Raw genomic sequence first — 18,176 nt, forward strand, 5'->3', positions numbered from 1 at the left:
GCCCGGCGCCGGTCACGTGGCGGGCGCGGTAGCACCGAGAACTACAATTCCCAGCATGCACCGCGCCCGCTCCCCCGGGATACCGGGACCGGGAGTGGGTCCCGTTTTCCTGCCCAGCCCCGCTCCGCACTTGCACATCAGCGTGCCTGAGGCGCCTCACGCCGTGCAGCTGCTCCCGATCGCCTCCCTGCTCCCTCGGTCTCTGTTTTCTCACCTGGGCGCCGCTCCTGCCTCGCTGATGCCCCAAACTCTCCCCAGCGCTTGTCACCATGGCAGGAGCCTTTCCTGGCTGTCCCCACCCCTCCTGCTGCCTCTGTGCTGCTCTCAGGGAGCTCGGCCTCGCCAGGTGCAGCTGAGCAGGACAGGCCAATTATCCCCCCAATTTAACCTCCTTTGGTGGAGGTCACAGAACCACGGGCTGGTTTGGGTTCAAGGGACCTCAGAGCTCGTGTCATTCCCACCCTGTATCAGGGGCACCTTCCACTCTCCCAGGTTGCTCTAAACCCTGTCCAGCGTGGCCTTGGACACTTCCAGAGATGTTGGCTGAGCTCGAGAGACTTTTGTTTCAACTTGCCCAAAGAGCAAACCAAAAAATTAAGTAAAGCTTTTCTGCAGAAGAGCCCTGGGCGGAAGCTCTCGGGGCTCACCATGATGTGCACGAACCCAGACAGCAGGTGTGCATTCTCAGCACGTTCCAGCACTTTATTCATTCCAAACCATCTTAAAATAACCAGATCCCTTTTGTTTCCTGCTGCTGCAGGCTGAGGGAGCTCGGAGATCTGCTGTGAGGAGATGGATTTGGGGAGTTAAATGAAGCATTTCCTTTATTTTGTTTATTTTAGGATATGTAACTGAAATCCCAAGGGACACCTTGGCTCCAGCTCCACCTGGAGGGAAGGAGGTTTCTTCCTCCCAACCTTGGCTGCGATTTGCAAACCCTCCGTGATCCAGGGAGGCTTTCAGTCACTCTTAGTCCTTGGTGGTGTGAGGACAGAGAGAGACCAGGGAAAAGCAGAGCCTGAGGGGTTTCAGCCTTTCCTTGAACTTTTTCTTTGGGCATGCACCTTTTCTTCTTTTTACATACTTGCAAAATAAACCCACTGTAGTCCTTTTTATCCATTTCTGGATAAACCATTTAACCATCACTGGTTCCAGCCGTGTTCCTCATCCCGTGTTCATCCCTTTACATCCTTTTATCTTATTTTGCCACTTAGTCTTCAAACTCTATTCAGCAGCCCCAGGAGAACTGAAAATTTATGTGTCCTGCTACTGATCCATGTCATCCCAGGGAACAGGGAGCTGCTCTCGTGCCAGGGGATGCACAGAACCATCTCCAGCTCCGGAGATCCCCACGCTAAAGGTCTGGCACCTTTCTGCTCGCAGCACAGGCGGCAGATGCGACTTCCCCAAAGCTCTCTGGCTTTTGGGGAAGGGAGGTGTGATTGGTGCGCCGGTGCCACCGCCGGCCTTAAAGGCTCGGAGCAGAGGGGGAAGTGTCACGGGACGTGTGGCAGCCCCGCCGAGCCCCGGCCATGCCCCTGCAGCGCGCCCGCCCGCTCCTGCTGCTCGCCCTGCTCGCCCTGTGCCTGGTAAGGACAGCCCGGGCTCCACAGCTGTGCCCAGCGCTGGGGAGGGGTCAGCCGGGGGGGGAGGTCCTGCTTTTGGCCAAAATCCTCTGGTTTTCGTTTTTTCTTTGGCTTTACCAGCTGCGATTCTACCGCGAGCTTTGTGCTCCAAACTCGTCCATGTGGTGGTTTTTGGAAGCTTTTCCTTGACTTGAGAGTAGCTCTGAGCTCTGTAACCCTCACCCTGAGCTCTCCAGCCCGTCTCCCAGCCTGTCCCTGGCCCAGCCCGTGCCTGCCGTGGGATGCTGAGCGTGGCTGGCCGGAAGGGCTGGGTGGACACGCGGCTCTGGTTTCCTCTCATCTCTCCCCACTGGGTGTTATTTCCCCTCCTGCTGGGGGGCTCGGCCCTGGGTGAGTAGGGATGAACCCACCGGTGCTTTTGAGACTTTTTTTTTTTTTTTTTTTTTTTTTTTCCCTTACAATGTGTTGGTAACCGGGCCAGATCTGTCTGTGCTTATTTCACTAGTAAAGTTCCACACTGCTGCTGGCTCCACAGGGTGCATTTACATTTTGGGATTCCTCTTCTGTAAACCGAAGGGGCAGAGCAGAGTTTTAGGGTCCATTCCTGGTCCTTTCCCATCTCTGGAGGAACTTTGAGGAGGAGTGTAGGACAGTGGGAAAGGCAGCACTTTTCCAGCACAGGAGCAGTTTTAGAGAGGGAAGGAAACTGCCCTGAAATTGCCACCCTGGTTGTTCTGCGTTTCACACACGGTCCCTCCCGCCCTGCCTTGGCTTCCAGTGCGGGCATTTCCCACACCCCACCTTGTTCTGCTGCAGGGCTGTGACCCGTCACCTTCTCACCACTTCCTTATAGAACCAGAGCAGCAGAGACCACTCCCCGGCTTCCACTTCCCCCATCATTTCTAAAAACCCCTGGTTAGAGGCAGCGTAGATTCCAGGGGGATGTCACTTCCCTCCATGTGCTGGGACAAGCCTAAAACCAAGAGTGTGAAGGGGAACCTGCCAGGGGACAGGAGGCTGCTGGTCCTGCCTGGGGCGGGGCACTGGGGGCTCCTTTTGCCCCCACGACTGTCCTGTGAGGAAGTCTCAGCACTTTCCCCACCGTGCTGCTGTTGGGAGGGATGTCTCAAGCGCTTTTTCTTTCCCAGTGCCTCGGCCAGACCAAGGATGAGGCTGCTGCTCCCAAAGATCCTGTCCCGAGCAACATCACGGGCAAGACCAGCGCCAGCCTGAGCCCACCCTGCGCCAGCCCCCCGCTCCTGTCCATCGTCCTGGGGGTGCTGGCAGCGCTCCTGCTGCACCTGCGCTGAGCCTGGGGGTCCCTGCAGCCCGTGAAGTGACCGTCCCCACCATGGCACCCCCCAGAACACCGTCCCCACCATGGCATTCCCCAGACGGCGCCGCTCCCATTCCTGCCGCCCTCCGCTCCCCTTGTCCCCCCGGTTTCGGGGAGCAAAGCAATAAACGCGCTGGTGCCGACACCTCGGGCTCGTCTCTGCCTTCTCCCGCTCCGGTACTGGGGCTCACGGGGGCGTGGGGGGCGCAGCACCGGCCCCTTACCCGGGGCTCCAACCCTCGGGGCTGGAGGGACCCGGCCCGAGCCGGGGGAGGGGGAGCAGGGCCGGGACCCCCGAGCGTCCCCCGACATCCCTGAGTGTCCCCCTAGTGTCACTGAGCGTCCCTGAGTGTCCCCCGAGCATCCCGAATATCTCTGAGGGTCCCCCGAGTATCCCCCGAGTATCCCCCGAGTGTCCCCGAGCGCTCCCCGAGTGCCCCCCGACTGTTCCCGAAGGCTCCGTGGGTCAGGCCGGGACCCCCGCGCGCAACTGGTCCGGCCAATCCCGCGCCGCCAGCTCCAGCCGTCAACCAATCACAGCCCGGCAGAGTTTATATAAATCCTGAGAACACCGATTTGACTTCCTGTGGGGAGCGGCCGCGGCCGCGAGCGGAGCTGTCGTTTTCTGGGGGCTCTACAGTATTGAGGGGGTTTCACTTTCTTCAGTGTCCCTTCCCGCCGGGCTGATCTTAACCTCTAAGTCCCTCGTGTCCTCCTGCCTGTCCTGCTGCCCAAACGGTACTGGAGCAATGTAAAAGACGGTCGTTTGTACAGCAGGGCTGTATCTTACACAAATACATAAATACAGTTCAGGGGGAAGAAACACTTGTGGGGAGGGGCTGTGCTGCCCTCCAGAGGGTCCCACGCTGGTCGTGTCCGTGGGATCCTTTGTGGACCCTCCTCGGGAGGGAGGTGGGGTGGTCCCCCCGTGATGGAGAGGTTGGTGCTCATCCTTCACACCAGCAACTGGGGCAAAGAGGTGCTTGGGGTGCAGCGTGGGTGGGGTCTGAGCCTCCTGCCCCAGTGTGGGGACATTGGCATGGTGTCCCCACCCTGCCCCGTGGCACCTCTGCCTCTCACAGCACCTGGATGTCCCAGATCTGTGTGGGCCTTTCATCAGCCATGTCCCAAACAATGGCGTGGTCCCGGTCGTAGCTTCGGCCGCCTGCGGAGCGAGGGGAAGGTTTGGGGAGGGCACACCCAACTCCTGACGGGGCTGAAGGGGTGGGCGCCCCATGTCATGGCCAGACCCCTCATTTTTGGGGAAGGGCTGAGGCCTCACCCTTGACATCGAGGATCATGTCCTCGAACATCTGGCTGTGGATCCGTCCCTGAGAGTCGACGCTCCAGGTCTGGCGCGGCATCCGCGTCTCGGACCAGAGCACGGCCTTGGCGCCCTTCCCCGCCGGCCCGATGACCTGCAGGCTCATGGTGGGGGCCACCTGCAGGGGACACACGGGCAGGGTTCCCTGTAAGCACAGCTGGTTCGGTGGGGGAGCAGGAAGACCCCTCAGTGAGAGGTGGGGATGATGAGGGTGACAAAAACTCCGCAGGGAAGGCAGAGATGTCTGCACACCTCCAGGGAGGAGAATCACCAGATCTTTGGTGGATTAGAGGCTGGGAAAAGTGTTATAAACCCTAAAAGACTGTGGGGTGGGGAGTGCCCAGCAGTGCCTGCCAGGGGCTGTCCTGGTCCCCTTGGTGGTGCTGGTTGTCACACATGAGCCCTGACCTGGTTTTTGATCAGCCCATCCTCGTAGTACCAGACAGAGCTGCTCTGCTCGCTCAGGCTGGAGACCACCACCCGCCCTGCCTTCATGTCCTCCACATCGTCAGGGACCGAGAGGAAGAGCTCCAGCTTCCTGCTCCTGATGTGGAAGTAGATCCGTCTCTGCAACGAGAGGAACCTGCTGTTCGCACCCAAAAGCTCTGCTGCCCCTCCAGGACCTCACCTGGATCCTGCAGCCCTGGCTTGTCCCCATTTTCCTCCCCCCAGGAGATCCCCAGGGCAATGGCTGTGGCCGTGACCTGTCCCTTGTCCTGCCATGGGCACGGCTCACCACGCTGAGATGCCGTGGGTTTTACAAGGCCGTTGCCCACAGGGAGCATTTCACCACAAAGGCGGCCACTCCCAGGGTGGGGGACAGGAATCTGGGGTGGCAGGGCCGAGCTGGTGGCACCTTGCTGTGTCAGAGCTGGCAGCTGGTGCTCTGCAGCTCCCCCAGCCCAGCCCGAGCGGGCTGGCAGCTCTGTCTACACGTGAGCCTCTGCCCCACGAGGGGATCTGGGTTCACCCCGTGGGTGGCAGTGTCCTGTGCCCTCCCAGGGGGGACAGTCACCTGGCGGATGGGGTAGAGGGACCCCACGTGCTGCAGCCCGCTGTAGGTCAGCCAGTTGGTGATCTCGGTGCAGTCCAGCAGCCACTGCCGCCCTCGGAAATCTCCGTGCTCGCACAGCACCCAGCTGTGGGGACAGGATGGCACAGGACAGGTCACCCTGGGCGGGCAGGGGACACCCATAGGCTGCCAGGGCACCAGGGCTCACTTACATCCCTCCTTTGACCCGCACCGACAGCACGTGGTTGTTGAAACCCTCTGCCTGCAGACTCCGCACTTCGGAGTTGAGCTCGATCTCCTTCCCCTCGAAACACTCCAGCCCGTGCAGGAAGATGGAGGGTTCCGAGAAAAACTGTGGGATTGGGGGCAAGGGGCAGCAGTGAGGGTTCCAGGGGTGCAGAGCCAGAACTGGGGGTGCCCATGAGAGGGGGGAAATGAAGGGAAGGGAAGGGAAGGGAAGGGAAGGGAAGGGAAGGGAAGGGAAGGGAAGGGAAGGGAAGGGAAGGGAAGGGAAGGGAAGGGAAGGGAAGGGAAGGGAAGGGAAGGGAAGGGAAGGGAAGGGAAGGGAAGGGAAGGGAAGGGAAGGGAAGGGAAGGGAAGGGAAGGGAAGGGAAGGGAAGGGAAGGGAAGGGAAGGGAAGGGAAGGGAAGGGAAGGGAAGGGAAGGGAAGGGAAGGGAAGGGAAGGGAACTCACCAGTGGAACTTTCTTCAAGGAGCGGATGGCGGTGGAGCAGAGGCAGCCCATGGCGCTGAGCGTGGGGTACTCACCCTCAGACAGCACGTGCTGCTCCCCAGCAAAGTCCTGCCCGTCGAACAGGATCCAGCTGGTGGGGAGGAGCATTCCTGGGCTGTCAGAGCCATCACAGCAGGCATCCATCCCTCCTGTGACCCACAGCACCCTCGTCCTGCCCACCCTGTCCCCATCCCACCTGCCCCCACGGACTCGGCAGGAGCGTGGGATGAAGGCTTCGGGCAGGGCCACCTGGTCCTCCTCAAAGGCAATGTGATCCCCCAAGAAGTCAGGCTCTGAGAAAAGCAGGATCTGGGGAGGGGGAGCAGAGGGGCTCGGTGAGGGGGCAAAGCATCAGCACCACCCCACGAAGGGCTGTGTCCCCCTCGCCACCCCCAGCCCTGACCTTGGAGACGAAGTGCAGGTTGTGTTCCCTGACCTGGAAGCAAGCAGAGATGGGCTGGTGGGTGTCTGGCCGTGACCCCACCACCCCAGGGGGGTCCCATGAGAAGGGGGTGTCCCTCACCTGCAGGATGGGCTGTGCTGAGGCGATGTGGCAGTCGGTGGCCCCCCAGTCCTCGCAGCTGCGGTACACCCCCTTCTCCAGGATGTACTGCTCGCCAGAGTAGTTGGGGCCCTCGTAGGCCACCCAGCTGTGGGGAGGAGGTGAGTGCTGGCTCATTCCCCCCCCAGGGGTCCCCCCCAGCCCCCCAGCCCTGTCCCCAGGCTCACACTCCGCTCAGCACATGGATGGACTGGGTGACAGTGCCATAGCCAGCCAGCTGCGTGTCAGGCAGCGCCTCGCTCAGCTCCACACTTGGCCCCTCCTCAAAGTCCATGGCCTCAAACAGGACCAGTGCTGGGTCAGAGAAGTCCTGTGGGGAGAAGGAGCCCCCCCAAAGCCCCGTGGTGTGTCAGGGGAAGGGGCTGCAGGCTGGGCACACACACAGCCAAGCTCCTGCCTGACCTCAGGCACCTTGGGGAGGGTGGCAGCAGCTGCCAAACCTTGGCTCGGGTGAGTTTGGGGGATCTCAGCCATGCCCAGCTGCCTGACGCAGGCAGGGAAGGCTCCCTGTGGGGGTGAGGGCGGGGTGAGGGTTCCTGGCTCCCTCTGCCCACACTCAGTCCCTCCCCAAGCGATTCCCATCCCTGCCCTCACCGTCCGGATCAGCCGCAGGGACACCAGCTCCTTGCTGTAGCCACCCCAGTGCCTCCAGTCCTGGTACTCCCCTTCCTCCAGCAGGTACTGGTGGCCACGGAAACCTTCCTTCTCGTAGCCAACCCAGCTGTGGCACAGGCAGACACGGGCAGTGAGGATTTCCGTGTGCTGGGGCACAGGGACACCACCCACACCCTCCCTCCCAAGTGACCACAGCCATTCCACAGCTCTTCCCAGGGGTGACCATCACCTTCCCAGGCTGCTCCAGCTGGGATGCCAGCCCTGCCCTCCCCGTGCCACTCACCAGCCCCCCAGCACTCTCAGGGAGCCCACGGTGGGCAGGGCTGGCTCAGGCACACGCTTCAGATCGTAGATATCTCTGCTGATGGTGAAGCTGCGGCCCTGGAAAGCTGCAGCCTCATAGATCAACACCTGGGGACAGGTGAGAGAGGTGAGGAAGGTGAGAAAGGAGACAAGGTGGGGTGAGAATAGTCCCACAGCCATCCCAGCCCATGATCCTGGGAGCTGCCCCAGAGCTCACCTGTGGCTCACCAGGTCTCTCCACGACGGGGCAGCCCTGGAAGGAGAAGGAGCCAGTGAGGCTGTGGTGACACTGGGGGACATCACAGGGACATCTGCTGCCACCCTTTAAAGCCTGAGCTGGTTTTTGGGTCATTTTCATTCAAGAAGCTCTTTTGAAGCTTTCCCTCACCCCTAACCCACAGGAACACTTTCCAACGCCATGCTTGGCCTGTTTCCACACCTTGATCTCATTGTGGCAGCCAGGAGCTGCCAGAACTCACTCACAGCTGGATACAGCCCCCACAGCCCTGGAACCAGCACTCACCAGCCTGATGGGATGCATGGAGCAGATGGATGGGTCCTTGGCTCCCCAAGCCTTTAAATTGGGGTACCCGCCCGGCTCCAGCACGTAGGGATCATCATCAAAGAAAGGCTTGGAGTAAAGCAGCCACCTGGGGAAGGGGGGAATGCGTCACACCCTGCTCCCTGCTGTGCTGGAGCCCACCCCGCAGCCCCCCAGCCGCTCACAGGCCCGAGTGGACGATGATGGAGGCGGCAGCCAGCGCCTGTCCCCGCTGCCGGGTGTCCTCGGCCGAGCCGCTGAAGCGGAGCCGGGCGCCCTCGCCGTTCTCCTCGGCGAACAGGCTGATCTCGGGGGTGCGGTAATCCTGCGGGAACAGCGGCGTTCGGGGCTCCGCCCGCTCCGCCCGGGGGGCGCCGGGGGGCTCGGGGGTCCCTGCACTCACCCGCACCACCCGCTTGAAGGAGCCGATGCGGAACGGGCGGCTCCCGCGGCGCTGCCCGCTGTCCCCTTTGCTGTCCCCGCTGTCCCCCTTGCTGTCCCCGTACGCCGTCCAGGGGTTGTCGATCTCCACGTCCCCCTCGGCCAGGACGCACTTGCGCCCGCGGAACCGCGGCTTCTCGTACATCACCCACCTGGGAGCGGGGTGGGGGCAAACCGGGGGAAATTCAGCGTTATTGGGGGAAATCCAGAGTTACCGGGGGGAACCCAGCGTTACCCGCAGCCCTGCGGCTGCCCCCGGAGCAGAGTGTGGGTGGGGATGCGCTGCCACCGCCCCGGTGATTAGCGCAAGACGGTCACTCCTGAACCCCGGGCTGTGATCTGGCCGACATCCCCGGCACGGGCAGTCCAGTCCCAGCCAAACCCGCCCCGGTGTCCCAGCCAAACCCGCCCGGTGTCCCCGCCGCTGTCCCTACCCGCCTCGGATGACTCGGATGGAGATGGTGTGAGACAGCTCCCAGGACGTGGCGTCTGGGACATCGTCCCAGATCTCCCGTTTCTGCCCCGCGAAGCCGGAGTCGGAGTACAGGATGATCTGGGAAGGGGTGACACGGGGGAAGTGCTGCCACACCGCCAGCCAGCCCAGCCCGGCCCCTCCGCCCTCCCTGTACCTTGCCAGGTCTTGTGTTGATCTTCTCCAAGCCCTCCTTATCCTCCTGCTGTGAAGAGGAGAGCGGACGGGCGGGTGAGGAGTACGGAGGGACACGGGATGCAGCAGCCATCGCAGCCGCAGCCTCGCGTCTGGCGTCTGGCCGGCCCTCCCACCGCCCCGAGCAGCCACACCTCGAGCATTCCTGCTCTGCTGCGGATCAGCCTCCCGTCTGCCCCCGACCCTCCTGCCACCTGCCCCCGACCCTCCCAGCAGCCGTGGTGGTACCCTCCCATCACTTGACCTCGTATCCTCCATCCCAGTGTCTTCCCATCACCCATCCCAGTGTCCTCCCATCACCCATCACAGTATCCTCCCATCACCCATCCCAGTATCCTCTCATCACCTATCCCAGTATCCTCTCATGACTCATCCCAGTGCCCTCCCATCACTTTTCCCAGTACGTGCACTTTCACCCCATGGCCTCTCTGACGGGAAGCACAAGCCAAGTGTTGGGAAGAGGGCAGGAAGCTCCAGGGTTCAGCCCCCACCCCCTTCCCACACTCCCGGGGAAGGAGAGCATTTCCCAGGGCGCCGTGCTGGATTCACTCACCAGGACATGGTCCAGGCTCAGGGTCGCGGTGCTCTCTGGCTCCTCGGTGAAGGGAGGGACAGAGCCAGAACTCAGAGCTTCCAGCATGGCCATCTCGGGGCCAGAATGGCCACCAGAGCCCAGCCCGTTGTGGTCCCTGAGGCAGGGTGAGTCTGTGGCCCCGTCGCCGTCGGGCAGCTCGAGCAGGGCGGCGCCGGGGGCCACGAAGCGGCTGTAAAGGACACTGTTGTCCAGGCGGGAGTAGGGCTTGCCCTCATCAGCTCCAGCTGCCCGCTGCTCCAAAAAGTGCGAGAGCAGCGCCATGCCCTTGAGGACGTTCCCTCGGAAGAGCCCACTCTGCTCAGCCGGGCCCCCGGCCACCAGTTTGGCTTTTTCATCTCCCAGTGTCCCCAGGAGTGAGCCCACCTCCACCCACCCCTGGCCCCCCACGCTGTCCCTGGGCTCCCCACGGAGGGTCCCCTTGGCCGCCCGTTCCTCGGGGCTCAGGTAGGGATTCTCGATCTCCTCCTCTTCCTCGGGGGTCTCCTGGGGCCGCCCCGCCGGGCCCCGGGCCAGCAGCTCCCGCAGGGCCTGGGGCAGGGACAGGGGGGCTCGGGGGGCCACGCGGTGCTCGTGGATGGGGGGCAGGGCTGCGCAGCGGCCCAGCGCCGACGGGCGGGGCTGCCGCGGGGCCTTGGGCGCCTTCCGCATCTCCGAGGGCTCCATGTTGCGCAGAGTGTCCACCAAGATCTCCATGTCCACCAGCAGCTCGGGGTCCTCCTCGGCCGCGTCCTGGGGGCTCTCAGCCGGGGGGTCAGGGGCTGGGGGCTCGGTGGGTGGCTCTGGGATGCTCTCAGGCTCTTGGGCTGTGCCCTGGGGGTCTCCCGTCGTCTCATCCCCCTCCAGCTCAATCTCAGCCTTTTCTGACGCTGCTGTTTCGGATGAAGGCTCTGGACCATCGCCCGCCTCTGTGGGGGGGTTCTCGGGGGTGCTGCCGGCTCCCGGGGGGCTCTCTGTCCTCGGTGGCGTGGCTGAAATGCTGCCATCCCCGTCTGGCACGCTTCCCTCACCTGCGCCAGCCGGATCAGCCTGGCCAGCGGCGCCTGCCGAGGGCCACTGCGGGGAGCTGGTCTGACTGGTTTGCGGGTCCCCGGGCCCGTCACCGGCCCCCGGACTTGCCCTCACCGGAGTAGGCTCAGCTTGTGCCGAGTCCTTCTCCTCGGGGGATCCCTCGGCCAGGAGCCCAGCGGCCTCTGTGGTGCCCGGCGAGTCCTCCCCGCCCGCTGAGGCCACAGCAGAGCCGCTGCCATCCTGCCCGGGGCTGTCCCTCCTGGTGGCCCCGGCAGTGTCGCATGTCCCATTTGGAGCCCCCCGCGGTGCGGCCGCGTCCCTGCCCGTGCGCAGCACCGTGACCTGCCTGGCCCTGGGCACGGCGGGGGCGCGGCCGGGCTTGGCGGCGCTCGGGGCACCGGGAGCGGCACCGGGAGCCCCCGCGGGGCGGGTGGGCAGCAGGGTGCCGTGCACGTAGCTCTCCCTGTGCACGGGCACCTCGCGGGGGGCTCCGGCCGGGGAGGGGGAGCCGTCACCGCCGGGACCCCCCTTCCCCCGCTCGTCCTGGCGCCGGGGCCGCTGCGCCGGGGCGTAGACCTGCGAGAAGATGGGGCCGTGCGCCGTGAAGTCCTTGAGGAGGCTGAGGGAGGGCGAGTGCTCCCGCTGGGTCGGGGAGCTGGAGCCCGTCTTCTCCACGATCTCCCTCTCCCAGGCCTGCAGCAGGAGGGACACGCGGGAGGGGCTCCCGTCCCGGCCCCGAGCGCTCCCGGTGCTGCTCTCCAGGCGCCGCGACACCAGCGAGACCTTCTGGAAGCGGGACCTGCCCTCGGGGGCACCCGCGGCTCCCTGCTTCATGCTGAGCTCCGCGCTGGAGATGAAGGCTCTGCTCTTGCCGTGCCGGAACGCCGGCTCCATGCCGGGGGCCCGGGCAGGGAACGCCGCGGTCCCGGAGCTCCCCGCGCTGCCGGGCTCAGTCCCCGCGGCCGCCAGGCTGGGGCTGGCAGAGCTGCAGGGAGAGAAGGAGTCTCTGAGAGAGCTGAGAACAACCCCACGAGGAACACCCCAACAAAAGCAGCCCTTTAAACCCCACAGACCTCCCTCTGATCCTGCGGGACATTTTGGGAGGATCCGGTGAGCACAGGAGGTGGCTTTGGGGCTTGTTGTGATACTTGTGCCATCCATCCTGGCACATGTGGGGTGTGGGGAGCACCGTGGGTCCCTCTGCCCGGCCAGACCAGTGCTGCTGTGTCGGGCAGGGCTCTGCCACGCACCGTGGTGGGCTGAGGGCTGTGCAGAGCCTGGCGGGGCGCGGGTGAGCCTGGCGGGGCACAGGTGAGTGTGCAGGATCTGTGCCGTGCCCCGAGCTGCGGGATGAGTCAGGCGGGCAGCAGGGCTGCGCCGAGTCAGCAAATGCAGCAAACAAACAAGCCCAGAAAACAACAGGGAAGCTGCTCCGTGGGGAAAGGGCCTGGCTGGGATCGGGACCAGCTGCAGGGTGAGCAGGAGGAGGTGGACACCTGAGCAGCAGCATCCCTTGACCCTTCCCTGTGGCTGCTGCAGGGTGGGCATCGCTGTGGTCCCCGGGGCTCGGGGCAGGGGACAGGGACACACGTGCCACCTGGGCTTGGGGGGATGCCAGCAGAGGCGTCCCTGTGCCTGGGTTTTATTGCTGGGTTTGGGATTGGGAAGCAGCTGACACAGAGGTGCTGGGCAGGGAGCTGAAAGTGCACCAACATCCCAACACCTCCCATTAGGAGCTGTTCAGTGTCACCACCCAGCTTGGGGACAACGGCGGGGATTTGGGGTCAGCCCGAGGACAGGCTGAGATTGAGGTCCCCATCCCGGAATGGGGACACCTCCCAAGCCCCTGGGCTGCTTTCCCTGGGGGACACTCGGAGACTACCTCATGCTGCGCCAGCCAGCTGGGATGAACCCAGCACAGGCAGGTTGGGTTTCCCCAGTCCCTGAGGGGATCAGGGGGCCTGGGGCAGGCAGGGAAGTGCTGGGTACAGGCAGCTGCCTGCCCCTGCTGCCAGCCCGCCACGCGCCCTCCAGATCCTGCTCTCCCCGGCCCAGCAGGTCTTTCCAGAACAGATAGGAAGAGTTTGTGTCATTTCTCCGGAAGGTGATGAGACCTTGTCTGGGACAGCCAGCACCGCTGGAGGCTGGGACCAGCCTGGGTGGGGCTGTACAGCCACATGGGCACAGCTGGATCCCCAGGGCCACAGCTGGATCATGGCAACCAGCAGTGGAAGCGGGGTGGATGCACTGGCCGTGCCCATGGCCCCAGGACAGCGCAGGGACAGGGACGCTGGCTCCGTGCAGCACCAGGGTGCTGGGGGGAGGTGGGACCTGCTGACTCAGCACCCTGCCTCTCACCTGGAGCTGCATTTCCGAAGGTCTCCAGGTCTGTCATTCCCATCCCATCCCATCCCATCCCTGCAGTTGGATCCAGCACCTGGTGCCATCCTGGACCCCACAGCTGCTGGGAAAGGAGCCCACCCAGAGCCCTGCTCTGCCCCAGCACCCCATTTCCTGCTAAAATAATTCCCACTGCAGTAATGGGTCAAGGACAAGAGGACACGAGGGTCAAGGACAAGAGGACCAGACCCTGCAGCTCCCGGCGATCTCCGCCTGCCCGGACGTGCCAGGCTGGATCCGCGGTGTTGCCACACCAGGGCACCAGCACGGCTCTAATTAATCCCCTTTGGCCAAGCCAAGCCAGGCCAACCCGCTGACCTCGTTTGCTGCCTCCCTCACCTCAAAGGGTCTCGCAGCACCCCAGTCAAAGGCACGAGGTGCTGTTAAATATTCAGGAGAGACAGAGGGGCCGAGGGCGGCAGCTGCAGCTGCCTTTGAGCCGGTGACCACGGATTAAGCTGAGCCTCCGGCCACGTTGGGCTGAGCTCTGTCACCGCGTGCTGAGAGCGGACCTGCCACCTTCAGGAAAATCAGGGATCTGGGTTGGGCGGCGGCTGCACGGGCTGAGGTTCATGGGGAGGGCAGGAGAGCCCCCGGCCCCTCTTGCTGCCCCTGCCTCCCCCCCTGAGCCGGGTCATGGACAGCCATGTGCCCGGCACGGGGTGGGAACAGGGGTAACAGGGGAGCCCTGCTGTCCCTTCAGCAGATGTGGAGCTGCCCCAACTCACCCTGGCACCTCTTGGGATGCACTGTGGTGGCAGGAGTTGGATTACAACCCCAGCAGCCCCCCAAATTCAGGGACCGAAGGTGAGAGGGTCAGAGCCGGGTTCAGCCCCCACCTCCTGGCCAGCGCTGGTCCTGGGACCCATCCCAGCACCTGCCGAGCCGGGGCTTGTGTCCAGCACCGGGCAGGGCCCGTGGGTGCAGCTGGACGGGAGCAGCGGTGCCCGTCTCCCCCAGCGCCCCGAACCCCTTCCCTGCCAGCCGGGGCCAACCGGGCCTGCCCGGGCCAGCTCCCTGTGCCGGGGGGCCCCTCCCTGCACCCCCGTACCTGCCGGCCGAGGGTCCCGCCGCTCTGTGCCGTGCCGTGCCGTGCCGTGCCGTGCCGGCTCCCGGTGCTGCTCTCTGCACACCGCAGAGCTGGGCGGACCGGCAGAGTCACCCTGAGCACCCAGCCCTGAGCACCCAGCCCTGGCGCAGCGGAGGTTTGGCATTCCTCAGGTGCTGACAGCCGGGGAGCCGGTCAGGCTGGTTCCAGACCCGGCTCCCCCGTTTGCTCCGACTCAGCAGCGCCGGGAGGGAGCCCGGCCGGCCTGGGTGGCTCCGGGCCCCCCCGGACCTGTATCCCACCACCCACCGAGAGAAGGGCGGTGCTGACCTCGGATGGGACAGCAGTGATGCTTTTGTCGCCGCGCCTCCAGCCAGCACTGTGCTCCTAGCTCGGGCCTGGCCATGGGGCTGGCGGGGTCCCAGCGCCGTGTGGGGAGGGGCTGGGGGGTCCCCAGGGCTGGGACAACTTCCCGGGGGTCCCACGGGGAGCCCCCAGCTCTGCGGCACCTTCCTGAGGGGCTCCGAATGCGGAGGGATCTCGCAGGTCTCGGGGGATGCGGCTCTCCAGGGGCTTCACACGGGCTTGGGGACAGAGTGGACATCGCAGTAGCCCTGGGCCACCTGGGACACCCGACCCCGGGGCGCAGGGCCCCATCCCGGCAGGGCTGCGAGCGCAGCACCCGCCCCGTGTCCTCGCCCTGGCCCGCGGTGCCCGCTGCGGTGCCAGCCTCAGCCCGGGGCCACCACTCCCGGCTGCTGGCCCAGCCCAGGAGCCTCCCCGGCCACCGCCGGCCCGGCGCAGGTGGCCACAGTTCAGCTCCGGCTGGGACGCCCGGGGCCACCGAGCTCTGGGTGACACCGCTCACGTGCTGGGGAAACTGAGGCAGAGCCGAGCTCCCTCTGGGGCATTTTGGCAGGTCCCCTGTCCCCTCCCCTGCCCTTCGCCGGGTCCCAGGATGGCTGAGCACCCACTCGGGCACAGAATGGCTCGGGCACTGGAGTGGGATGTGCCCCCTACATCCCCCGGGCTCGCGGGAGGGTCCCCCCCACAGCAAACCAGTTCCGCAGGCACAGGAGAAACTGGAGGGACACCGGGGCGAGCCTGGGCTTTGAGTCACTGTGTGCAAAGGGAGGGACACGCAGCGGGGCGCGCTGGGGACGGGCGGGGTCCGGCTCAGCCGCGGCTCCCAGGAGGGACACGGGGCCGGAGGGAGCCCCAGAGCACCCCGAGTCCTCCCGGGGCTGCAGGGGCGTCCCGAGGGCATCCTCCCTCCAGGCTGGGGGAAATGGGAAGGCGAGAGTGGAGAAGGAAAAGGAAAAGGAAAAGGACACCCCCATGAGCCGTATCCCTCTCCTGGGGGAACACGGGGTGCTGGTCCCCCATTCCCAACAGGACCTGCAGGGCTCTGCTCTGGCTACAGCTGCACTGAGTTTCCAGGTCTCAGCCCTGGGGCGGGGGCTGAGCCAGGGCAGCCGTTGGTGTTTGAAGGCGATGAGCTCTGCATGTATCAGCTAGCTCAGCTTCCTTGGCATCTCCCTGGCCAGGACTATGTCGAGGATTCTCCAGCACCACAAGAAGGATGAAAACCCTGTTTGCCACACCACCAGTAGGAGGAGGAAGACGCAGGACAGACCGGTGCTTCGGGAGGTGAGATGCAGCTGCTGGAGGAGAGGCTCTGCCTTTCCTCAATATCCTGCTGTGCCCTCCTGGCTCCCCAAATCCAATTTTCACCCCCACTGCCCGGGTTTGCTGTCAGGGGAGTGAGGTTTGAACGGGCGTGGGGGGATTTAAGGGGCAAGGGCAAATTTGTGAGCTCTGGTCTGGGTGGGGGGGTCTGCAGCCTCCGAGAAAAATCCTTCAGCCATCGATCCCCCTTTATTAGGGAGCAGGAATATGTATGGGCTGGAATCCTGATCAATCCCCGCTCTGCAGCCGATCAATCAGCTGCTGCCCCAGGGCTTTGATCAAACGGAGCTGCCGAATTCGGGTACAACCCATCACTCCAGGGGACAGGACTGTCTCTGTCCACCTCTACCCTCCCTGCCCTACAGGAGGGCAGCACCCTACAGGGCACCCCTCAGGAACACCCCCCTGGAGGGTGCCAGTGGCCCAGGGATGGAGCAGGATGGCCACGCTCCATCCCCAGAGCTGTGGGGCACCCACAAGCCCCAGAAGAGTATTTTTGGGGTGTTGGGAAGGTGCTGCCTGGTTAGGGCACCCTCGGGGAGCACACTGGTGTCAATGTCCCCCCAGCCCCGTGTTCCCAGCACTTGGGAGCATCCCTCAATCCCGGCTGGGCCCGTGGGGCGAGCAGGGGGTGTGGGGGGACCAGCGAGGGGGAGGAGCAGCTCCGTGGCCTCCTTTATTGATTGTTTTGTAGCCAAAGGTCAGCGGCGAGCGTGGAAGGGTGGGGAGGAGGGAGGTGGGGTGTGAGAGGGCTCACTGCCAGCCCTGGGGGCAAGTGCCAGCCTTAGGCAGGGCAGGGTGGAGTGCCCACCATGGGCTCCCACTGCACAGGCCTCCCTCTCGTGCCTCAGTTTCCCCACCAGCAGATGGGCTGGCTGGACTGGGCAGTGGCCACCAGCGTGCTGGGCTAGGTGGGTGGGCGAGGAGGTGCTGGGGGCTGGAGGGAAGGGTCTGTGCCCACGGGAGGGGGTGGAGGTGGGCTCAGCCAGGGTTGGAGGGGGTTTGTGCAGCTAGGAGGGCTGTGCCTGTGGAGTGGGCAGGGACAGGGATCAGTTTTCCTTGGCAGGAGCTCAGGGGCTGCTTTGGGGCAGGACTGTGGTGACAGTGACAGCGTTGGGAGATGGCACTGGAGCCTCAAACATCATTTTCCACGGCCCTTCAGGCCCCAGCACCCTGGAGGAGTTTGCAGCACCATGGGGACACGGGTCCCCAGCTCTGCCAGCGCTGTGCCCCCCGTGCCCGGGTGCTGCCCATCCCCAGGGCCCGGGTGCAGCCCCAGGGCAGCTCCGTGAGTCCAGGGACAGCAGCGCCGGGCCCGGGCTCACAGAGCTGTTGCCCTCGCCCCGGCCGTGCCGAGGGGAAGATTTACAGGCTGTCAGAGCCGGGGCCAAAGGTCAGCAGGGGTCAGAAAGTCCATTTCAGTGAGGTCACTGTCCACTTCTTTCAATCTAATGAAGCCATTATTTGTGAAAGCGGCCGCTCTGCCGGCTCTTCCCTTGAAGCCGAGCAGGGCACAGGGGCTGGCTCTGAAAGAACAGGAAGGAGATCCCTTCCCTTTCGCATTTGCCATTCAACAGGCCCCGAAAACAAATACACCACACACAGAAATACGGCACAGGCTGCGGGCTGGGACACCGGCACCGGGGGCAGGATGGGCTGGAAGTGCCTGGTCTGGGATCTGGCTGCATCACGTGGGTGGAAGTCACCGAGGATGGGCAGAGATCGGGGAGTGCTGAGGAAGTTGCTGCTGGCTGTAAATAGTTACAGGAAAATGCCTCTGGGGCTGCTGGTCACTCCTGGCCGTCAGGAAGGGGCTGAAGAAGGATGAGGATTGCTTTCTGAAGGATTTGTTGTGGACAAAGCAAGAGCTCGTTCCTCACCACATTCAGTGTGTACAATTCCTCACCTTCCCCTGTGCCGTCACACCTCCGCACATGCAGGCTGCTCCCTCCCCAAATCCCGAGTGAAACCGGGAAAACCGGGAGGAGATGGGATGGGAGCAGGCGTGAGCAGAGAGGGCTGGAGCCGTATGGAGGGTGGGTTATTTTCTTCCATCTTGCCCCAGTTATCCCACAGCCGAGAGGAACACGAGGATGAACGTGCAGCCCTGGCAGCCAGGAGAGGGGGCCAGACGCGCTCCTGCTGCCGGGATGATCCCGGATCGCCACCGGGGTCTGGGAGTGCCGGCAGAGAGGGGAGCGGGGACACGGAGCAGCACCGTGGTCTCCTTCTTCCTGCTCAGATTTCCAGCAGCCCCGGCCCCTCCTGCAGCCCCGGCCCGGCCCGGGAGCTCTGTGGCTGCCAGAGGCTGGCCAG

At 64.3% G+C, this 18,176-nt stretch overlaps 1 protein-coding gene and 1 long non-coding RNA gene across 2 annotated transcripts; one reads left to right on the top strand and one right to left on the bottom strand.

The window, feature by feature from the left end:
- Positions 1-6: 6 nt before the first annotated feature.
- On the top strand, positions 7-3,067 carry LOC130262252 (uncharacterized). Its single transcript, XR_008842083.1, has 2 exons — positions 7-1,589; positions 2,735-3,067. It is a non-coding gene; the product is annotated as an uncharacterized LOC130262252 (long non-coding RNA).
- A 931-nt stretch (positions 3,068-3,998) lies between these two features.
- Positions 3,999-11,617, bottom strand: CRYBG2 (crystallin beta-gamma domain containing 2). The gene is made up of 19 exons (XM_056509216.1): positions 9,674-11,617; positions 9,083-9,127; positions 8,888-9,006; positions 8,416-8,605; positions 8,198-8,337; positions 7,995-8,121; positions 7,689-7,724; positions 7,452-7,579; positions 7,148-7,274; positions 6,721-6,863; positions 6,515-6,641; positions 6,395-6,427; positions 6,188-6,300; positions 5,953-6,082; positions 5,471-5,610; positions 5,262-5,385; positions 4,655-4,813; positions 4,205-4,364; positions 3,999-4,087 (listed from the first exon to the last, which is right to left on the bottom strand). The coding sequence occupies exons 1-19, from the start codon at positions 11,615-11,617 to the stop codon at positions 3,999-4,001; spliced, it is 4,074 nt and encodes a 1,357-aa protein (XP_056365191.1).
- Between the last annotated feature and the right edge of the window lie 6,559 nt (positions 11,618-18,176).

Source organism: Oenanthe melanoleuca, chromosome 23 (assembly GCF_029582105.1).
Source record: "Oenanthe melanoleuca isolate GR-GAL-2019-014 chromosome 23, OMel1.0, whole genome shotgun sequence".
Classification (NCBI taxonomy): Eukaryota; Metazoa; Chordata; class Aves; order Passeriformes; family Muscicapidae; genus Oenanthe; species Oenanthe melanoleuca.